Genomic DNA, 19,721 nt, shown 5'->3' on the forward strand with positions numbered 1-19,721 from the left:
TTTCTCCTGTTGTTATTGTTTTTTAAAATATGTATTTATTTAAGTAATCTCTACACCCAATGTGGGTCTCAAACTCATGACACCAAGATCAAGCCTGCCCTTCTGACTGAGGCAGCCCAGTGCCCTGTTTCTTGTATTTTTGATTTTAGCCATTTTGATAGATGTGAGGTGATCTCTCATTGTGGTTTTGATTCACATTTCTCTTATGATTAGTGATGTTGAACATCTTTTCATGTGTCTGTTGGCCATCTGTATGTCTTCTTTGGAGAAATGTCTGTTCATGTCTTTTGCCCATTTTAAGATTGGATTATTTATTTTTTTGGTGTTGAGTTATAGAAGTTTTTTATTTTCAAAAAAATATTTTTATTTTTTAAAGTAAGCTCTGCATCCATTGTGGGGCTCAAACTCACAACCCCAAGATCAAAAGTCACAGGCTGTACTGACTGAGTCAGCCAGGCACCCCTGTAGAATTTCTTTGTACCTTTTGGATACTAATCCTTTATTGGATATATCTTTTGCAAATATATTCTTCCATTCAGTAGGTTTTTAGTTTTGTTGATCATTTCCTTTGCTGTGCAGAAGCTTTTTATTTTGATGTAATCGCAATAGTTTATTTTTGCTTTTATTTTCCTTACCTCAGGAGACATATCTAGAAAAGAGTTGCTGTGGTTAGTGTCAGAGAAATTACTGCCTGTGCTCTTCTAGGACTTTTATAGTTTTGGGTCACACATGGAGGTGATTGGCTCCTTTCACTTAGCATAATGTTTTCAAGACTCATCCATGTTGTAGCATGTTTCATTCCTTTTTATGGTTGAATGATATTCTGTTGTACAGATATAGCATGTTTTGTTTATCTGTTCATCAGCTGATGAATATTTGTGTTGTTTTCATTCTTTAAGTCATTTGGTTAGGGATGGATTGGTTTTGTTTCCAGGCCCAGATCACTGTCTGGAACGTTGTGTGTTTGTTAAAAGAGTAAGTTTCTGCCGTGGTGCCTAGTTCCTGGCTGACAGACAGTCTGGGCTCAATGAATACTTGTTGAAATAATCATGGATATGAAGACAAAGGGGAAAAGGAAGAGGAGGGGAGAGGGAGAGATCTAGTTGTAGAAGATTGTACTGAGTTAAAGTTTGGGCCTTTGCCCAGGAGTCGGCTCCTTTCTTGAGAGTTGAGTTAGAGAGTTCCACAGCAAGCTGGCCTTGGGCTTTTGCCCTACTGGCCGCTTTGCTAGAGCTGGGCTTGAGCCCAGGAAGGTGCTCCACAAGTGTCAAAAGTCCACTCCTGCCTGGGACCTTCTGGCTAGAGGTTTTCTCTCTGTTGCTCCTTCATTGTCTGCTGTTGGCTGGACATGGCAGGGTCTGGCACCTTACACCCTCACCCTACCCCACCCCCAGCACAGGGCTCCGAGTGTCCCAGGGAATCTCGTGGCCTTGTGTCTCTTCTGTCTCCCTCACCTCAAAGTGGCAACCACCTCCTTTGTGAGATAAGACTCAGCTACTCCAAGACAGCAGCTAGAGGGCAGGCTGAGGATGCCCTACCCTCACCCCTTGTGCTTTTCTCCTCTAGCAGTGAGCCCCAGAGGTGGCAAGTGGGACCCTCTGGGGAAGAGTCAACACTGGTCATTTTTTTTTCTTTTTTAAATTAAACTTTAATTTTTTCCCACCTTTATTGAGACACAGTTGATTTATAACACTGTATAAGGTTAAGGTATATGGCCTGATGGGGTGTGTGTGTGTGTGTGTGTGTGTATATATTAGAAATGATGATCACAATAAGGTTAGTTAACACATCTCTCATCCCACGTAGTTACCATTTTTGTGTGTGTATGTTGAGAACTTTTCAGATTTACTTTCTTACTAACTTTCAAATATATAATATAATAATGTTAACTGTAGTCATCAGGCTGTATATTATATCCTCAGAACTTACTCTTCCTGTAACTGGAAGTTTGGACCCTTTGTTTCCTTTGACCACCTTCAACACCACTGGCTCCCTGCAACCACCAATCTACTCTCTGTTTCTAGGAGTTTGATTTTTTAGATTTCACATGTAAATGAGATATCATTTTTGTTGTCTGACTTTTTTTCACTTAGCATAATGCCCGCAGGGTCCATCCATGTTGTTCCAAATAGCAGGATTTCCTTTTTTTTTATGACTGAATAATAGTGTGTGTGTGTGTGTGTGTGTGTGTGTGTGTGTGTGTGTGTGTGTACACCACATTTTCTTTATCCATTTATCCATCAGTGGATACTTCAGTTGTTTCCATGTGTTAGCAACTGTAAATAATGCTGTAGTCAACATGGAGGTGCAGATGTCTCTTAGATAGTGATGTTATTTCCTTTGGATATAAGTAAATCCTTGGATTGTGAGTAACTTGTTCTGTGAGCGTTCTGCAAGACAAGCAAACATTTCCAGTAAATTTTAACTCAGTAAATGAGCAGTATCTTGGGGCGCCTGGGTGGCGCAGTCGGTTAAGCGTCCGACTTCAGCCAGGTCACGATCTCGCGGTCCGTGAGTTCGAGCCCCGTGTCAGGCTCTGGGCTGATGGCTCAGAGCCTGGAGCCTGTTTCCGATTCTGTGTCTCCCTCTCTCTCTGCCCCTCCCCCGTTCATGCTCTGTCTCTCTCTGTCCCAAAAATAAATAAACATTGAAAAAAAAAAAAAATTTTAAAAAATAAAAAAAAAATGAGCAGTATCTTGCAATGCGAGTAGTAGGTGACGCCAAATGGCACATGATCACAACCGATCACAACTGAGCCCACAACAAGCACAGCTTGAAAACACTTTGGTAGACAAGTGCTTTGGATTACAAGCATGTTTCTGGAACAATTCTGGTTACAAACCAAGGTTTTACTGGTATACCCAGAAGTGGGATTGCTGGATCATATGGTACTTCTGTTTCAATTTTCTTGAGGAACCTCCATCCAGTTTTCCGCAGTGGCTGCATCAATTTGCATTCCCACCAACAGCACACAAGGGTTCCCTGTTGTCCACATCCTCACCAACACTTGTTATCTCTTTCTGATCCTGGCCATTCCAGCACATGTAGGGTGATCCCTCATTGTGATTTGGTTTTTTGTTTTTTCAACTTAAAATTTTTTTGTTTTATTTTTGAGAGAGAGAGCAGGAGAGAGGGGCAGCGGGAGAGGAAGAGAGAGAGAGAGAGGGAATATGAGAATGAATTCCAAGCAGTCTCCACACCCAGCTTGGAGCTCGAATGGGGGCTTGATCCCATGACCCTGAGATCATGAGCCAAAAATCAAGAGTCAGACTTTCAACCAACTGAGCCACCTAGGTGCCCCTGTTCCCATAGATCTTTTTGTTTTGTTTTGTTTTTTTAATTTTTGAGACAGCGTGCATGTGCAAGTGGGGAAGAGGGAGAGGAGGGGGAGAGAGAAAGAGAAAGAGAGAAAGAGAATGAATCCTAAGCAGGCTCCACGCTGAGACTCCCAAGCTCCCACTCTCGGCTTGATCTTGCCACCATGAGATCATGACCTAAGCCAAAATCAAGAGTCAGCTGCTTTACCCACATGCCCCCTCATTGTGATTTTGATCTGCATTTCCCTGATGATTAGTATGTTGAGTACCTTTTCATGTACCTGTCATCCATTTAAACATCTCCTTTGCATAAGTGTCTATTTATGTACTTTGCCCATTTTTACTGGGATTATTATTTCTTTTTTTTTTTTTTTTTTTGGGTGGTTGTCAGGTTTTAGGAGTTCCTTATGTATTTTGGATATTAACTTCTTATCACATAAGGTTTACAAATATTTTCTCCCATTCTGCATGTTGCCCTTTCATTTTGTTGACTGATTTTTTTCTTTGCGGAAGCTTTTTAGTTTCAGATGGACCTACTTGTTTCGCTTTTGTTGCTTGTGGTTTTGGTGTTACATCCAAAAATCACTGCCAACACTGCTGTCAGGGAGCTTTTATCCTCCTTCTAGGAGTTTAATGGTTTCAAATCTTAACATTTCAGTCTTTAGTTCATTTTGAATTAGTTTTTTTGAGTGGTATAAGATAGGGGTCCAGTGTGTCAGTCTTTTGCATGTGAATATTAAGTTTTCCCAGTAGCATTTATTTATTAAAACAAATTTTTAATGTTTATTTAGTTTTGAGAGAGCATGAGCAGGGGAGGGGCAGAGAGAGAGGAAGACACAGAATCCGAAGCAGGCTCCAGGCTCCGAGCTGTCAGCACAGAGCCCGACATGGGGCTCAAACCCATGAGCCATGAGATCGTGACTTGAGCTGAAGTTGGACACTTAACCGACTGAGCCATGCAGGTACACCTTCCCAGTACCATTTAATGAAGAGACTGTCTTTTACCCATTGAGTATTCTTGCTTAAGTTGTCAAATACAAGTTGACCATATATGTATGGATTTATTTCTGGGCTCTTGATTCTGTTCCATTGGTCTTTGTCTGTTTTCATGTCACTACTATTTTGTTTTGATCTCTGTAGTTTTGTAGTAAAGTTTGAAATCAGGAATTATGATGCCTCCAGCTTTGTTTTTCCTTCTCAGGATTGCTTTGCCTGTTCAGGGTCTTTTGTGGTTTCATGCAAATTTTAGAATTCCATTGGCATTTTGATACGGATTGCATTCAATCTATAGATGCTTCTTATTTGCTTTCTTCTGACAACTTAGGGCTTTGTTTTTTCTGGCTCGTTGAGGTATAAGGTTAGGTTCTTTATTTGAAATCTTCTTTTTCATGATTTATGTGCTCATCACTACAAACTTCCTGCTTAGAACTGTTTTTTCTACATCCCATAGGTCTTGGTGTGTGTGTTTCTATTATTTGTCGCAAGTTATTTTTTTTTTAATTTTTTTAAAGTTTTTATTTTTTAATGTTTATTTTTGAGAGAGACAGTGTGTGGCAGGGGCGTGGGGTGGGGTGGCAGAGAGAGAGGGAGACACAGAATCTGAAGCAGGCTCCAGGCTCCGAGCTGTCAGTGCAGAGCCTGACGTGGGGCTCGAACTCATGAACCAGTGAGATCATGACCTGAGCCGAAGTTGGCCTCTTAACCGACTGAGCCACCCAGGCACTCCTGTCTCAAGTTATTTTTAAAATTTTCCTTTTGATTTCTTGGAGCCATTGGTTCAGAAATGTTTTATTTAATTTCCATGTATCTGTGAATTTTCCAGCTTTCCTCCTGTTACTACTTTCTAGCCTCATACCATTGTGGTTTGAAAAGATACTTATTATAATTTTTATATTTTTTAATTTGTTGAGACTTGTTTAGTGTCCAATGTGATTTATCCCAGAAGATGTTGTGTGGATCCTTGAGAAGAATGTATATTCTGTTGATATTTAAAGGATTGTTCTGTATATGTCTGTTAGTTCCATTTGGTCTATAATGTTCAAATCTGCTGTTTCCTTATTGATTTTTTTGTCTGGGTGATCTCTCCACTGTTGAGTATGGGGTATTAAAGTCTCCAATTATTATTATATTGCCAATTATTTCTCCTTTTAGTTAATCTATCAGCATTTGCTTTATATATTTAGGTGTTTCAATGTTAGGTACATAAATATTTACAGTTGTTATATCTTCTAGATGAATTGATCCCTTTACCATGATATAACAACCTTACTTAGGTTTTTTTTTGACCATCTTTTTTTCTTAATATTTTGTTTAACACAAGTATAGCTACTCCTGCTTTTTTTTTTTTTTTTGGTTGCCATTTGCTTGAAATATCTTTTTCACCCGCTCACTCTATCATGCTAAAGTGAGCCTCTGTGTTACAGGCAGCAGATTATTGGATGTTGTCTCTATTATTTCTTTTTAATCCACTCAGCCATTCTGTGTCTTTTGATTGGAGAATTTAATGGTTTATGTTTAAAGTAATTCTTGATAGGTAACAACTTACACTTGCCATTTTGTTGTTGCCTGTTTTGTAGATCCAATGTTCGTGCTTCTTCTCTTGCTGTCTTCCTTGGTGATCTCATGCCTTTTTGTGGTGGTGTGCTTTAACTCCTTTATCATAATCTTTTGTGTACCTACTACAGGTTTTCCTCAGGTCGTTACCCTGAGACATACATGAAATGTCTTATATTTATAACATGCTATTTAAACTACTAAGACCTTTGATAGCATACAGAAATTTATACTTCTGCCTTCCTCATATTTTAGGTTCTTGATGTTATAATTTGCATATTTTTATATTCTGTATCTAGTAATAAATTATTGTAGTTAGGATCATTTTTAGTATGTTTAGCTTTTAAATTAGAGTTGTAATTGAATTATGCAACACCATTACAATATTAGATCTAACTTTGACTATATATTTACTCTTAATATATATATACTATGTATATTACTGTTATTGGTGGATTTTACACATTCTTATGTTTAAAAAAATTTTTTTAAATATTTATTTACTTTTGAGAGAGACCGAGCATGAGTGGGGGAAGGGCAGAGAGAGAGGGAGACACAGAATCTGAAGCAGGTTCCAGGCTCTGAGCTGTCAGCACAGAGCCTGATGTGGGGCTCAAACTCATGAACTTTGAGATCATCACCTGAGCCGAAGGCCAGTGCTTAGCCAACTGAGCCACCCAGGAGCCCGTCACATTCTTATGTTTTTATGATGCCAGTTTCAAATAACCTATCTTCTCATTCACTAGTTCTTACATCTGCTTGTCAATTTAGCTGTTCAAGCTTTCTGTGCAGTTCTTCAGTCATTGTATTCTTTAGCTCTGGGATTTCTGCTTTGTTTCCTTGTGGTACTTCTCATTTTGCTCATGTATTCTCTTAATTTTATTTAGTTGTCTGTCCTTCTAGTTAAAACGTAACTTTTTTTTTTAATTAAAAAAATTTTTAAATTTATTTTAGAGAGAGAAGAGTGCAAGTGGGGGAGAGGGGCAGAGGGAGAGAATCCCAAGCAGGCTTCAGTGTGGAGTCTGATGCAGGGCTCAATCTCCTGACCCTGGGACGATGACCTGAGCCAAAATGAAGAGTTGGACGCTCAACCAACTTAGCCACCCAGGCTCCCCAAGAAATTGATTCTTTTTTTAAAAAAAAGTTTGTTTATTTTTGAGAGAGAAAGAAAGCGTTGGGGAGGGGCAGAGGGAGACAGAAACACAGAATTTGAAGGAGGCTCCGGGCTCTGAGCTGTCAGCACAGAGCCTGACTTGGGGCTCGAACCCACAAGTGGTAAGATCATGACCTGAGCTGAAGTTGGATGCTCAACTGACTGAGCCACCCAGGTGCCCCAGAGGTTTATTCTTAATTACTGATTATATAGTTCATGGATCTCCATTTCTTTAGGATCTGTTATTGGAGCTTTGTTAGTTTCCTTTGGTGGGGTCATGTTTACCTGATTCTTCATGAGCCTTAATTCCTTGCATTGGTATCTGCACATATAAGTGGTTTCCTTTTCCAGACTTAACCAGTTTGCTTCAGTAGGAAAAATGTTCACCATTCAGCTTAGCTTGAATGGGTTACTGGGTGGGTCAGCTAGTAGCATTCATGGTAGGCAGGGCATGCTGTCAGGGTCTCTAGTTGGGTGAGACCACTGCTCATGCTCTGAGGTTGGGGGTCAGGGCTCTACTAGCTGGGCTCCTTGGTAGGGTGGATCTGCTTGTTGGGCTCTGTGTTCAAGCAGGGCTGCTGGGCAGGCTTTCAGACTGGGTGTGGCTGTTGGCTGTGTTACATGGTCACTTGGGGTCACTAGCTGGGCTCTGTAGTTACCTCTGATCCGGTGGGGTTACTGGATGTGTCCTCTGGAAAGGCAGTGCCACTGGTTGGGCTCTGATTGGGCAGGACTATGGGTGGGTCTCCACCATTGCTCCTGGTTGGGTGGGGTCTTAGACCATCCTGACCAGATGGTTCTGCTGGCTAGACTCTGTTGAGGTCAGGCCACAGGCAGAGTTTCATGATTGGACCTGATCTCAGGCTGTGCTCTGTGATCAGACTGTGCCCCAGAAGTCTGCAGGCTTGGTTTCGAGAACAGGTAGCCTCTGGTTGTGCTCTGCCGTTGAGCAACATTGCTGGCTGGGTTCTCTGGTGGGGATGGACCTCCAGCTGTATCCTGTAGTTGGTTGGGGCTAGGGACTATGCTCTGTGGCTGGGTAGGGTCACTGCCTGGGGTCCCTATCTGGACAAGGCCACAAGATGTGTCCAGCATTTGGGCAGAATTGTAGGCTGGGCTTCAAGGCTGCTTAGGGACACTCTTCAGGCTCCCTGCTTATAGGACCAGAAGCTGTGCTGAACAGTTGGGCAGGGTTGCTGGTTTGGCTTCCTGCCCAAGTGGGGCTAGAGGATGGGCTCTGTGGCTGCCCAGATTCTGTGGTCGGGCTTCCGTCAGCAGTTGAGTGGGTCTGCAAATTTGCTTCTTTGCCTGGGTGGGGCAGTAGAATGGGCTCTACAGCTGGTTTCAGCCAGTTGACTAGGAGTCCAAATCAGGCATAATTGCCAACCAAGCGCCCTGGTCACATAGGGTACCAGCTGAGCTCTGCAGATGGGCAGAGTCACTGGCTGGGATCTTTGCTCATGCACTGCTGCAAGCAAGAACACCGTCCAACAAGATCTGCGCTCTGGTTATTGAAAGCCCTGCCCCCGCTTCTGATTCCCAGTGGTCCCTGATAGCTGAGACCCAGATGGGCTTCCTAGGAAGCATCCCACAATGCTCGGGGATCTGGATGTCCACTTTTTTCCCATTGAAGAAACCATAGCTCTGTGCTGGCCTCGGGAGGGGCAGTTTGGTCAGTGTTACCACTTCTCTTACCCTTCTCTTTGGTCCTTCTTTGTCTTTGGCCCACCAAGGGTGCATCTGCCTTGCCTCTGCATTCTGGGATTCTCAGTGGTGTCTTGCCTGTGGATAGCTGCTAGTTGGTCTTGTGAGGGGGACTGAAGTTGGGAATAACTACATTGCCATCTTGATGTTGTCACTGAAATCAGCACTTTGGTATTGAAAGAAATCTAGCTGCGTGGGGCCCAAGCACAACTTCCCTAAGTCACAGCCTGTCTCCCTTCACGCTTTCCATGATCGCAACTCTGTGCCCCTTTCTGGCCTCCCATCCCTTATGTGACTGCTCTTCAAGACAGCCCTTTATCCTGCTTTGATCCTGGTAAAGATTATTGGGGGAGGAAAACAGAAACATGGGTTAAAGGCCCACTTACTCGTCTCATGCCTCCACCTGGCCCCTAATTTTGTGTGCACTTTCATTGGCTGGGTTTTACCTCCACATTTGCTGTTTGCCTATCTCTGTTGTGGGCCAGGAGAACACCTGTGTGCTGGGAAAGCCTTGAACTTGCGTTGTCACCATCTGTGGTGCACCCTGTGGGGAGGGTGGGCTGTTTAGTTAAGGCAGTTTGGCATAAACCAGTTGTTACTTTACAATTGAAGAATGTATTTTGTTCATTTTAAGTGTAATTAAAGAATCTGGTGCAAAGCACAAGGGATTGATTGAAATACTCAGCCTTTCTGAAGAAAATGAAGTAGATGACACCGAGGTGAGGTATCTGTTTTTTTGTTTTGTTTTTTAAGTCCAAGCTTCTGCTGTATACGTTGGGCATTTGAAAAACTATTGAATACACTTTGTGATTCCTGTGTGGTGGTTGTGGTGTATTGTAAAGGGTTTGTTTGCCAAGAAGGTTTACTATGCTGGGTGGGTGGGGGGCAGTGTGGGGTGTGGAGTGGAGCCGTGTAGGAAAGAAGAGGAAGCCCCAGACTGCCCCATGCACCAGGTGTAGTCCTTGGGCAGGTGACCACGCCCTCCACAGCCTTTTCATCTGTGAAGTGGGACTAATTCGTCTTTCAGGGGTGGCATCAGATAAATGTGACCGTGTATGTATGTCCTGTTAAGTGCTTAGGCGGATGCAGCTTGGTGAACGGGGTTTTGTTTCTGCATCTCTGCTGTTTCCTTTGAATGTGAAAATATTCAGCTTTTAGCTGTGATTGTATCACATGGTTTTTCATAAACTAGTTAGTCCATGTTGCTTTTGATTAGCTCTCCTACTTCTCCTGGGAGCTAGAGCCTTGTGGAACACCCAGGCTTGATTCTCAGTGATTGCCCTCTTGAGCCGAAAGCTTGGTTCTGGGGAGGGACCATTTGTACAGCAGCCGTATTTTCCAAACCAAGATAATTTGACAAAGGGGTTTTGATTTGTGAATGTATTTAAATATGAAGGCTTACAAAGACATAAAAATTAAATCATACTGAGAAACATACAACCTCCCTTTATTAAAGGTTATAAAATGCTATACAGGTGGGGCTGTCTCGGGCACCTGGGTGGCTCAGTTGGTTAAGCATCTGACTTCAGCTCAGGTCATGATCTCACAGTTCATGAGTTCGAGCCCTGCGTTGGGCTCTGTGTTGACAGCTCAGAGCCTGGAGCCTGCTTTAGATTCTGTGTCTCCCTTTCTCTCTCTGCCCCTCTCCTCGCTCTCAAAAAAAAAAAAAAAAAAAAAAAGAGGGGGGCGCTGTCTCATACACATCTTCAGACATGTGGTTGATGCCTTTAAGGACTGTGATTTCACGTTGCTATATTCAGCATGATGAAAAGTTTTTCATCAGCATATTAAACTGGTCTTTTCCGTTCAACCCTTGGTGGCATTACAGAATAAAGTGGGACCCAGGATCTGGGACCATACCCATCTCAGGTGAATCATAGGGATGCGAAATATTTTAAACCAACATCTCTTTTTATTCTGAGAATACCACAGAGGCATTGCCAGAACCAGAATGGCCTTCTGATGCTTCCCTCTGTCTGCCTCCTCCCCACTCTTACTGTCCCTTTTTCTCCCTCCCTCTTCCTTTCTTCCTCCCTATCAAAAAAGTGTAGCCCAAGGCCGTGTTACATGGGAACTCGATTTTCCTAATTACACTGGCTTTGGGGTACTAGACCAGCGCTGTTCAATAGAAATACAATGCAAGCCACATATGGAATTTAAAATTTTCGAGTAGCCATATTAAAAAAGTTAAAGGAAACAAATGAAATTAATTTTAATATTTATATTTTTATTTAACCGAATGTATAAAAATACCATTTAAACATGTAATTAGTATCAAAATTATTGGGATTATTTTACAGTCTTTTTTTGTACTAAATCTTCAAAGTCTGTTGTGTGTATTATTTCACACTCGTAGCACATCTCAAATCAGACCAGCCACATTTCAAGTGCTCAATAGCCAAATGTGGCTAGTGGCTACCATACTGGACAGCGCATTTCTAGACCCTGATAAAAGCCATGGGGTGTGACTACATCGTCAATAGAATACATACACATATACACACAACATTTTGTATGCAAATTAAGGAGTTCACATTTCTAAGAAGTCCCCTCAAGATCTGGCCATCAACCCAGTCAGTGGACCTTGGATTAAAAAATCCTTACAGCTTTTCAGTCTGTGAAGAAACCTGGCACATCTCTCTTGCATCCACTTCTTCCCCTTCCCTCACCGTCATAGTGCTTCTCCCAGCCATGTGTCCTGATGTTGTAAGAGTACATCAAACCAGATTTTTATGTTTGTATGTTTCTGATTTGTAGATGAACGTGAGTAAAAAAAAAGGAGATGGGGATATATGGAAGGATCTTATGAAAACTGCAGGCACCGCCAAGGTCAGAGAGGCCCTTGGAGATTACATGAAGGCACTTAAGACGGGTAGAAGGCCACCCTTGTGAACCAGTGTGTCCCTTTTCTAGTTACCCAAGTTCTGCTCTGTACTTGGATTTCCAGGTTAGGGTTATGTCTGAGGCTTCCGAAACAGCTCTTTATGCTGCAGGATAAAAATTGTAGTCTGGAGGTTGAGAGCTAGTTACAAGTAAGCGCATGATTAGTGACTATTGGCATTGTATACATTGTGAACTGTTTTGCCTACAGAATTGCTAAGACTTTTCTGGAATAATTTATTCAGTTTGTATAATTACTTGTTTATCTTTCCTGCTACACTGTAAGCTCTAAGGTGGCATGGAAGGTGTCTTATTGACTGCTGTATCTCCAGCTTCTAGCACAATGCCTGACACATAGTAGGTGCTTATTAATAAATCTTTGTTGAATATCGAATGAATGAAAGGTATTACAGGTATAGTTGAGATAATTCCTGAGGAACTCCTAGGTAATTCCTGCACTGCGTGGAAGTGAGGTTATTGTCTTCTTCCCTAAAATTGACATTTAAAAGGAAATGGAGAATACCTTGCAGGTATGAGCTGTAGTGGCCAATACGTAGGGAGGGAAGAGGAAGTGCTTAATGAGAATATTTAAAGTTCTAAATGATGGAGAGCTGCAAAGGCTAGTGAGGAAGGCCAGTTCATCCATCTTTGTATCCCGTGCCATTGTTTTGGGAAATGATGAAATGAAATGACACTTTCATCCTTGAGGGAAGGGAATGTATAAATAGGCTTTCTTGTGGGATAAATACTGAATTTAGTTCAAGACAATGCTCCAAAGGCAGGGTTTTTTGGTAGGCAGATTACAAAACCTGGTGATGTTGTGGTTCACCTACCACAGTGGAAAACACTGCTTCAGACTTTTGGTTTAGGAGGTTTGGGATCCCATTCTTGGAATCTGGTGGTGGGAATTGACAGCCTTTGGCCTTAAATGCTGTTGTCCCTCATCCGCTTATCTTTGTGCCCTCTGGGCCATATGTACTTGTCCAAGTAGGATTTGGGGTGTTAAGCCATGGCCTGGGAGTAGAACAGAGCCGAGGAGCTAGCTCATAGCCACAATGAGCTGTTTCACAGTAACTGGGATTGGTGGTGCTAAAAAGGCTTTTCATGCTCTTTCCATGCGTCTGGAAGGTATAGTGTGGAATATGAGGACATTTTGGTAAGACTGAAAGATTGAATTTTTAAATCTAAGTAGCTTTATCTCCTGGCATGCTATGTAGTTATCCTTTGGAACATCTACTCTTCTTGAGATTCAGGCTTCATCTCCAACGGGTTTGGGTGTGAGGATCCCCACGGTGACACTGCACATGACCGAACTGTTTGACCCAACTGTAGAGCAGCTGTACAGCATCTTCGCTGTGAAAGATGTAAGTAACTTCCCAAGCTAGGGCCCCCAGTGCTGATGTGGGGAGAAAATGTGCCACTAAGAACTGGAGCTGGTTTTTGGTTTCCCAGATAGCCATGTTTTTATGATTGAAGAGACCTAGCATGGTGGTGATAGAGGTCTTTAGGATAACTTCTAAAAAAAATTTAAGGGGCTAAAAGATGGGCATTTTTAGGGAAATATGTCTGCACTTAGGGGATACAATACTGGGTTTTCTCCTTCAGAAAGGGAGAGAAAGCTGTAAGTAAACACTATTCAGGATTAGGAAAAAACCAAAAAAAACAAAAACCCCAAACCACAGTGATGATTTTGTTAATACTTTGCCTTTGAACCTTTAGGTTCAAAAGGTGATAGGGCATGATGGGATGACATGTCTCTTGTATGTTTTACTTGGTTAGCTGGTGCATAAATTTTCTAAATCTCTTGCTATATTAGAAGCTGAAAAAGGAGGGACATTCCAAATGTTTGATGGGAAAATCACTGGCGAATATGTAGAATTGGTAAGTAATCTTTAGGGTTAAAGAAAAGTAAGCTGGGACTGACCCTTCTGTTACATTGCTTTTTAAAAATCTGTGTTTTTAATTTGCTTTTTTATCTGAGTTCACAGAAACTTGAGAAATTTATAAAATTGGTTATGGTAAATAGTTACGTATACTTGGTGTAGAACAAGTAAATGTTACAAATACTAAGTAGTGATAAAGATGAAGCCTTAGTTGCATAGTAATTGTACTGGTTTTAGAAGAAAGTAGTATAGTTAATTCCCCTCAACTCTTGGTCTAGAAGTTTCACATTTCTGCCACCTAAATCACTAGGGTCTGTGTTGCCCAGTGTCACCCTTGACATCAGCCCAGTTTTGGTTACCACTGTCACTATACTCCTGTCCTTGATGTTACTGCTGTTAAGGACATTGTGGCACCTAGAACAATGGATTCTCAGTGATGCTGGCATATAACCTGAAAGATGGGACTGTATGTTGTTTGTTGATTACCTTTAGTACCTCAGGAGTTTTAATGAAAGGATTTTCTGTGTTGCACTGGAAGTTTTAAAAGATGTCTTAAGGGAATTTCCCCTGTGTTTTTAGTTGACAAAAAGATCGTCATGAAATGGAGACATAGGAACTGGCCAGAAGGTATGTTAGTAGTATCCTTTGTTATAAGAATTGCGAAACACTCAAGATTTCTCCCCCCACCTCGACTGTAATAAGCCAGTTGTAGTACTGTATGGATAGTTTTCATAATGCAGTAATAAGCTCCTTCTTTTTCTTCTAGAACACCATGCGACAGTTGCACTGAATTTTGTGCCTACTCCAGGGCAAAACGGAATTGCAGTTGGACTGTAAAGGAGTTCCTGTTTGTAAAGAAGAGGGCATGAAATCCTGTTGGCAGAAGCAGCATTTTGAAGAAATAAAATGTTTACTGAAGCTGACTACCCTAAATGGTTGAATTAGAAGATTTTGTAAGTCTACCTCTTCTCAATCCTTTTAAAAAAGAAAACACCCTTAATTTATATTGGATGAAATCCATGACCTCTTACAGAATTCAAAACATTGTTTGAATCTTTACTACGATTGGACTCTCATTGGGTTAAAAGTAGCAAGCAATGTGGAAATTAGGTATTAACCTTACCTCCCATAGATGCTCCTCTGGGAACAGATTGAGCCTCTGAGTACAGATAGTTGAAGTTTCCCACTAAAGCTTGTCCTGGCAAGCCACTCTGAGCTGTAGTTTTAGTTCAGGAAGACAAAAAAATAAATGGCATGTCGATACTTTTCCTTTATTTCACTTCAGGGTTTTAAGGTCTGTAGCTCTTTAGGTAGCATAGCAGCCATGTGTTCAGAAGCATGTTGGAGTGAGGTGCCTTGGGCCTTGTCATCAGGCTACTCCCTGCAGTGGTTATGCACTCCGGGCGGAGGACCGACTGGCTGCGGGGCAGCTTACGTTCTGGATCGCCGCCAGCACTAAGGAACTAGAGTATAATGGAGAAATGCTTCCCTCCCGCTCAGTGTCCTCATTACTTTCATCTGAGAAGACTAAAGCAATGTTAAATGTAAACAAATGAAAAGTCATCACAATCAGTTTAATTAAGTGCACAGAATAGCAATCAATAAGTCATGTCAATAAAAATAAAACAATTATTTTTACATCAAGTGTGCTTTATTTCCTCCACAGGTATTCTGTTAAATAAAGCACCATTTATATACTGCCAGGCCACAGCTAAAGAGGATTCTTTACAGAATCAAATTTCTTGTGGTTGTTCCGTATACAAGTAAACTTAATTTTGATAATAAGAACCACAGCGATCGGAGGCGACCTGCCTCTATTATAAGGTACAAAACTGGCACAGAGGACACCATATTATACACAGTAAAAATGCTGTAAGTTTAAATTACATTGTACAGGGCCAGGGAACCCTGTTCCTCCCAGACAGCCATATTAAATGAAAGCCACTACAGTGAACTCTTAATTACATAAAACATATCCGTTATCTGATTGCCCTTTAGAAAGTATACTGAAGATGCAAATTTTTTCATCTGGAGTTCTGCCTGACCAAGAATTAAGCCTATAAATCTATCTTGCCATTCAAGCAGAGAGCACTGGACAAACTGAAGCACAAAAACAGAAATAAGCAAAACTTATACAAACAGCTTTGGGGGTGGGGGATGGAGAGAAGGGACCTTAAAAGTAGTAGACATGCTACATCTAATGTCAAGAAGCAGCTTGGTTTCCTTTGCCAGATATCCTTGTGATCACATGGATTGTAGATTCAATGGTCCTACACAGAGTATCTAAAATGTCGTGTTGCTGCATGTGACTAAAGAGTCCTCTGGAATGGCCACAACTGAGTGATAGAGCAGCCTCAGGGTCCTGGGAGGGCAAAGCTTGACCATCACAGCTTCTCAAGTCAGCTAAGTCAGAGAGAACTGCAGAGATAGAAGTAGAAGGGAACTCAGACTCTTCCTCAGCTAGGTTAGAATCCTTGGAACAGTGGAGGTCCTTGAACTCTTTACAGTCTTCAAATCTACCTTCGTTGGACTGTTCTTCTGCATGCTGTGACCTGATACTTGACATGTCTTCTGAAAACGAAGATGGAACTTCCATTCGATATTCTTTAACAGAACTATTTTCAGGGGAAGGAAGATCTTGCTCGGTTCCTGGATCAATAATTGAAGAGTCTCTTGTCTCATTGTCTGAAGTGCTAGTTGGGGTTAGGACCTCCCTAGTTTCTGTTTTCATGTCGCTGATACAGCTGTCTACAGTGTGCTCCTCATCACTGCTAACACGCCTTCTTTTAACAGGAGTTGCCCCTTCATCATCTGTAAAAATGAACATCATTCTCTGAAAGGAGTCATTGAGATCACACCGGGGCGGGGGGGTGTTTGCGGGAAATTTTGTTCTTAGCATTTATACCTAGGAGACCCACTGAACAGACAGCTCTTACAAAGTCAATTACACTGAGTGTATTCTTCCCCCTCTCCCACCCTGAAGGTATAATTAATATTAGTCCACAAAGCTAACCTTTAGTTTTTCTTTCTTTGGCTTCTTGCTCTTGGAGTGAGTTTCTCTGCTGCAGACAAGTCCTGCATTTGCTTAAAAGCTCTTGCAGAGTTGGAATTAGAGCTGGGTTTAATTGCTTGGGAGTGTGGACTGACAGGAGCAAAGCAAGTGCACGCAGATCCTGTAAACCCAGAAAGGAACATGTCAAATTCTAAAGCTAACATTTTGACACAGCTGTTTATAGTTTAACACACATTTACTTTTCCAGGAATCCATTCTGGTTTCTTTTGCATTTTTAGAGAATGCTAAAACTAGAAAGCCAGCATTAGGATATTATCCGTGAGAAATTAAGGCCTCAATCTAGAAATCAGTTTCTCAAATAGGCTGATTTCTGGTGAATGTCACAAATAGTAAGGTCTTAACTCACCTAGCTCTGCAACCTGTTCTGGCATCTAAGCAACATTTTGTTACTTGGAAAACTGCTGCTGGACATGTGCTAGCATTCCATTATTGTATGACCTCTGGGTATCATGGAAATCTATATAAGGCACCTAATTCCCTAGGTTTAATTGCCTTTATAATCAATAGATCATTAATCTGATTGTTTCAGTTATTTATGAGCCACAGGCAATAACAGAAACATCACAAGTAATGTTTTCAAAAAATGTAAACAAGTAGAGATAAAAGGAATGTCTCCTCTTAATGGTTTCACTGCCCATAGTGAACACATGTTTTTAGAAATTTGGTAGTTTTTCCAGAGTTTGAAGAAGTTATGATAGTAAAATAGTACTAAAGCCAAAGGTGATTTAAGGAAAGTTCTTAAGTACAACATCCCTCCCCCAGTTCTTACCCCATTTAAAGAAGCACTTGCTTTGGAAATTTCAACACGGTTGGTGAAATCAGACTGCATATTCTGATACTGATTTATCAAGTTTGTAATTAGGGTGCTGATCAGATTGGCACAGTTTGCTTCAGAAAACACTTGACCTTGAACCTGAGAAAAAGAGATTAAAAACAAATCTCCAAAAGACCAACACCATGAAAACACAACCACTAACTAGGTAGAAGTAACACAATGAGTTTTCAAAGGTAGGACATACCTTTAGAAGAAAATGTGTCATGAATGTGTACACAATGTTGTTGTTTAGAAAAGTTCTTTCATCCATCAGGATACACTTTATATATTCTGCAAAAACGGGATCTTCACACAAAAGCTTGATGCAATTTTTTGACATAGCAGACTACAGTAGGGGAGAAGAAGTACTGATGGTTGAGCACTGAAATAACTGCAAGGCTTACACACTGCTTATGATGAATATCCAAAGTCATTTAAGTCCTTTCAAGAGACCACTTCTAACTCCAGTTATAGTAACCGTACTCCCGATAAAACAAGTCTTAGTCACTTGGACTCTACATGTAAGTATAAGAGGAAGAGAGACTTGGGGGCGCCTGGGTGGCGCAGTCGGTTAAGCGTCCGACTTCAGCCAGGTCACGATCTCGCGGTCCGTGAGTTCGAGCCCCGCGTCGGGCTCTGGGCTGATGGCTCAGAGCCTGGAGCCTGTTTCCAATTCTGTGTCTCCCTCTCTCTCTGCCCCTCCCCCGTTCATGCTCTGTCTCTCTCTGTCCCAAAAATAAATAAACGTTGAAAAAAAAAAAAAAAAAAAAAAGAGGAAGAGAGACTTGTAACAAGTCTGAAGGGCAAAAGGAACAAATAGGTTTCCAAAGAAATGCAACTTTATTATCTAGCATTAAATGAGGGAATAAGGACTGGACAAATTAAGACCAGCAAATAGGATGAGAATGTTTGCAGAGGACCAATTAATGGATAATAGGTAACCAAACTATATACAGAAAAAAGACAAATTTTAAGAATTAAACTTATTCCATAAAAGGAATTAAAATGTTAAGCAATAGTAATTTGTTTGGAAATATCCTCCCCACCCCCCATGAATACTGCAAAGTAAACAGCAAACCTCCTTTAATTACCTCCCAAGAATTTGTGGTTCCCAATATACAGAAGAAATTTTACTAAAATTGCATTCCCCTGTTTTTAAATGGTCATGACTCTTCAACACAAGTAGTAAATATCTTTAAGTAAATCTATTCTCTAGATTATAGGTATTTTAATAAAAGATCATTTATATGGGAGATAAAATGGAGGATTTAATAAAACAGGACAAAGTTTAGATAATATGTACAGGTATATGCTTATTTTATTCGAGTAAGCAACTTGGTAAGTCACTCAAGTTCCTCCAAAAAATCAGAAGTCGAATAGGACCAGGACCCAGCTCTTCAGATGCTTGGTGTCAGGAAAATCTGCCTAATTCTACCAGCCAGAGCCTCTGCCTGCTGCCTGTGTTTCTTGACGGCTGCTTCTATCACGCTGGCAGACTGGAAGCCTTGGACAGTTTGGCTTTGTTTTAAAGGAAGTTTTTGGAGATGGTGGATTCTTTGGAAAACAAGCCAATTAAGGGAGCAGTAAAGTGCTGCAGTAGATAAAACAATAGGGAAGCAATAGCCAGTGGCAGAGTACAGAAACCAAAAAAAGTGACTACCCAAATCAAGAATGAAAAGAATAGCAGCAGTGGCAGAGGGAAAAAGCAGAGATCTCCCATTTACTGAATTAACCACTCAGCTAAAAACAAAAACAAAAAAACAAAACAAAGAAAAAACCCCAGGAAGTCATTTTCTCAAAGTCTCCTATGTACTACGCCATGTGATCAATGTAAATTAGCCTTTTAAAGATTCCTACTACAGAGAATAAAATGACATTTCTTGAAGGGATAGAGAGGATTCCATTTCTACACTTGAGCTCAGTTTGTGAGGAGATAAACAACTATTACAGCACCGTGTGACACACATCCACCGGGAGAATAAACAGAGCATTACAGCCCAGGCAGGAGGCTGTACCAGAGGCATAAAGTGTTTCAGATATGTAATGTGGGTAAAGTTTAGGCTAAAGTAAACAAACTCATCTCTTCCTCTGAGGATGGGCAGCTGCAACCAGTCAGGAAACCAAGTTTTCTCAGGATCTAAATGCGCCTGGTCCAAGGAATGAATCAAATCTTAGGACCAATCTGGTTTCTCCCCACCTCTCTGCCATTCTCCCCCAGAATGAAACAAGCATTATTTAGGTGCCCGCTTTAAAGAGTTGGCTCTTAAGATACTTAAAGTAGGTAGGATATAGTGTTTCCTGTTCTCAATGACCATGCTGGTAAAAAAAAGTACATCAGACGCTT

At 41.2% G+C, this 19,721-nt stretch overlaps 2 protein-coding genes across 3 annotated transcripts in view; one reads left to right on the forward strand and one right to left on the reverse strand.

Annotated features, from left to right (window-relative positions):
* The window catches only part of LOC125162940 (translation initiation factor IF-2-like), a 27,827-nt gene extending 12,705 nt beyond the window's left edge, over positions 1-15,122 (forward strand). The window contains exons 5-8 of the mRNA XM_047854446.1: positions 12,825-12,971; positions 13,424-13,488; positions 14,070-14,117; positions 14,257-15,122. The gene's annotated coding sequence lies outside the window, so the exon portion shown is untranslated. The remainder of the gene's footprint in view (positions 1-12,824; positions 12,972-13,423; positions 13,489-14,069; positions 14,118-14,256) is intronic.
* USP34 (ubiquitin specific peptidase 34) overlaps positions 15,120-19,721 on the reverse strand; it is a 250,473-nt gene continuing 245,871 nt past the window's right edge. For both annotated transcript variants that reach the window (XM_047854424.1, XM_047854423.1), the window contains exons 77-80: positions 17,583-17,723; positions 17,333-17,476; positions 16,504-16,663; positions 15,120-16,301 (exon numbers count right to left, since the gene is read on the reverse strand). In XM_047854424.1, coding sequence (XP_047710380.1) covers positions 15,694-16,301; positions 16,504-16,663; positions 17,333-17,476; positions 17,583-17,723 — 1,053 coding nt within the window. In that variant the 3' untranslated portion in view covers positions 15,120-15,693. The remainder of the gene's footprint in view (positions 16,302-16,503; positions 16,664-17,332; positions 17,477-17,582; positions 17,724-19,721) is intronic.

The sequence above is a fragment of the Prionailurus viverrinus genome, chromosome A3, assembly GCF_022837055.1.
Source record: "Prionailurus viverrinus isolate Anna chromosome A3, UM_Priviv_1.0, whole genome shotgun sequence".
NCBI classification, from domain to species: Eukaryota; Metazoa; Chordata; class Mammalia; order Carnivora; family Felidae; genus Prionailurus; species Prionailurus viverrinus.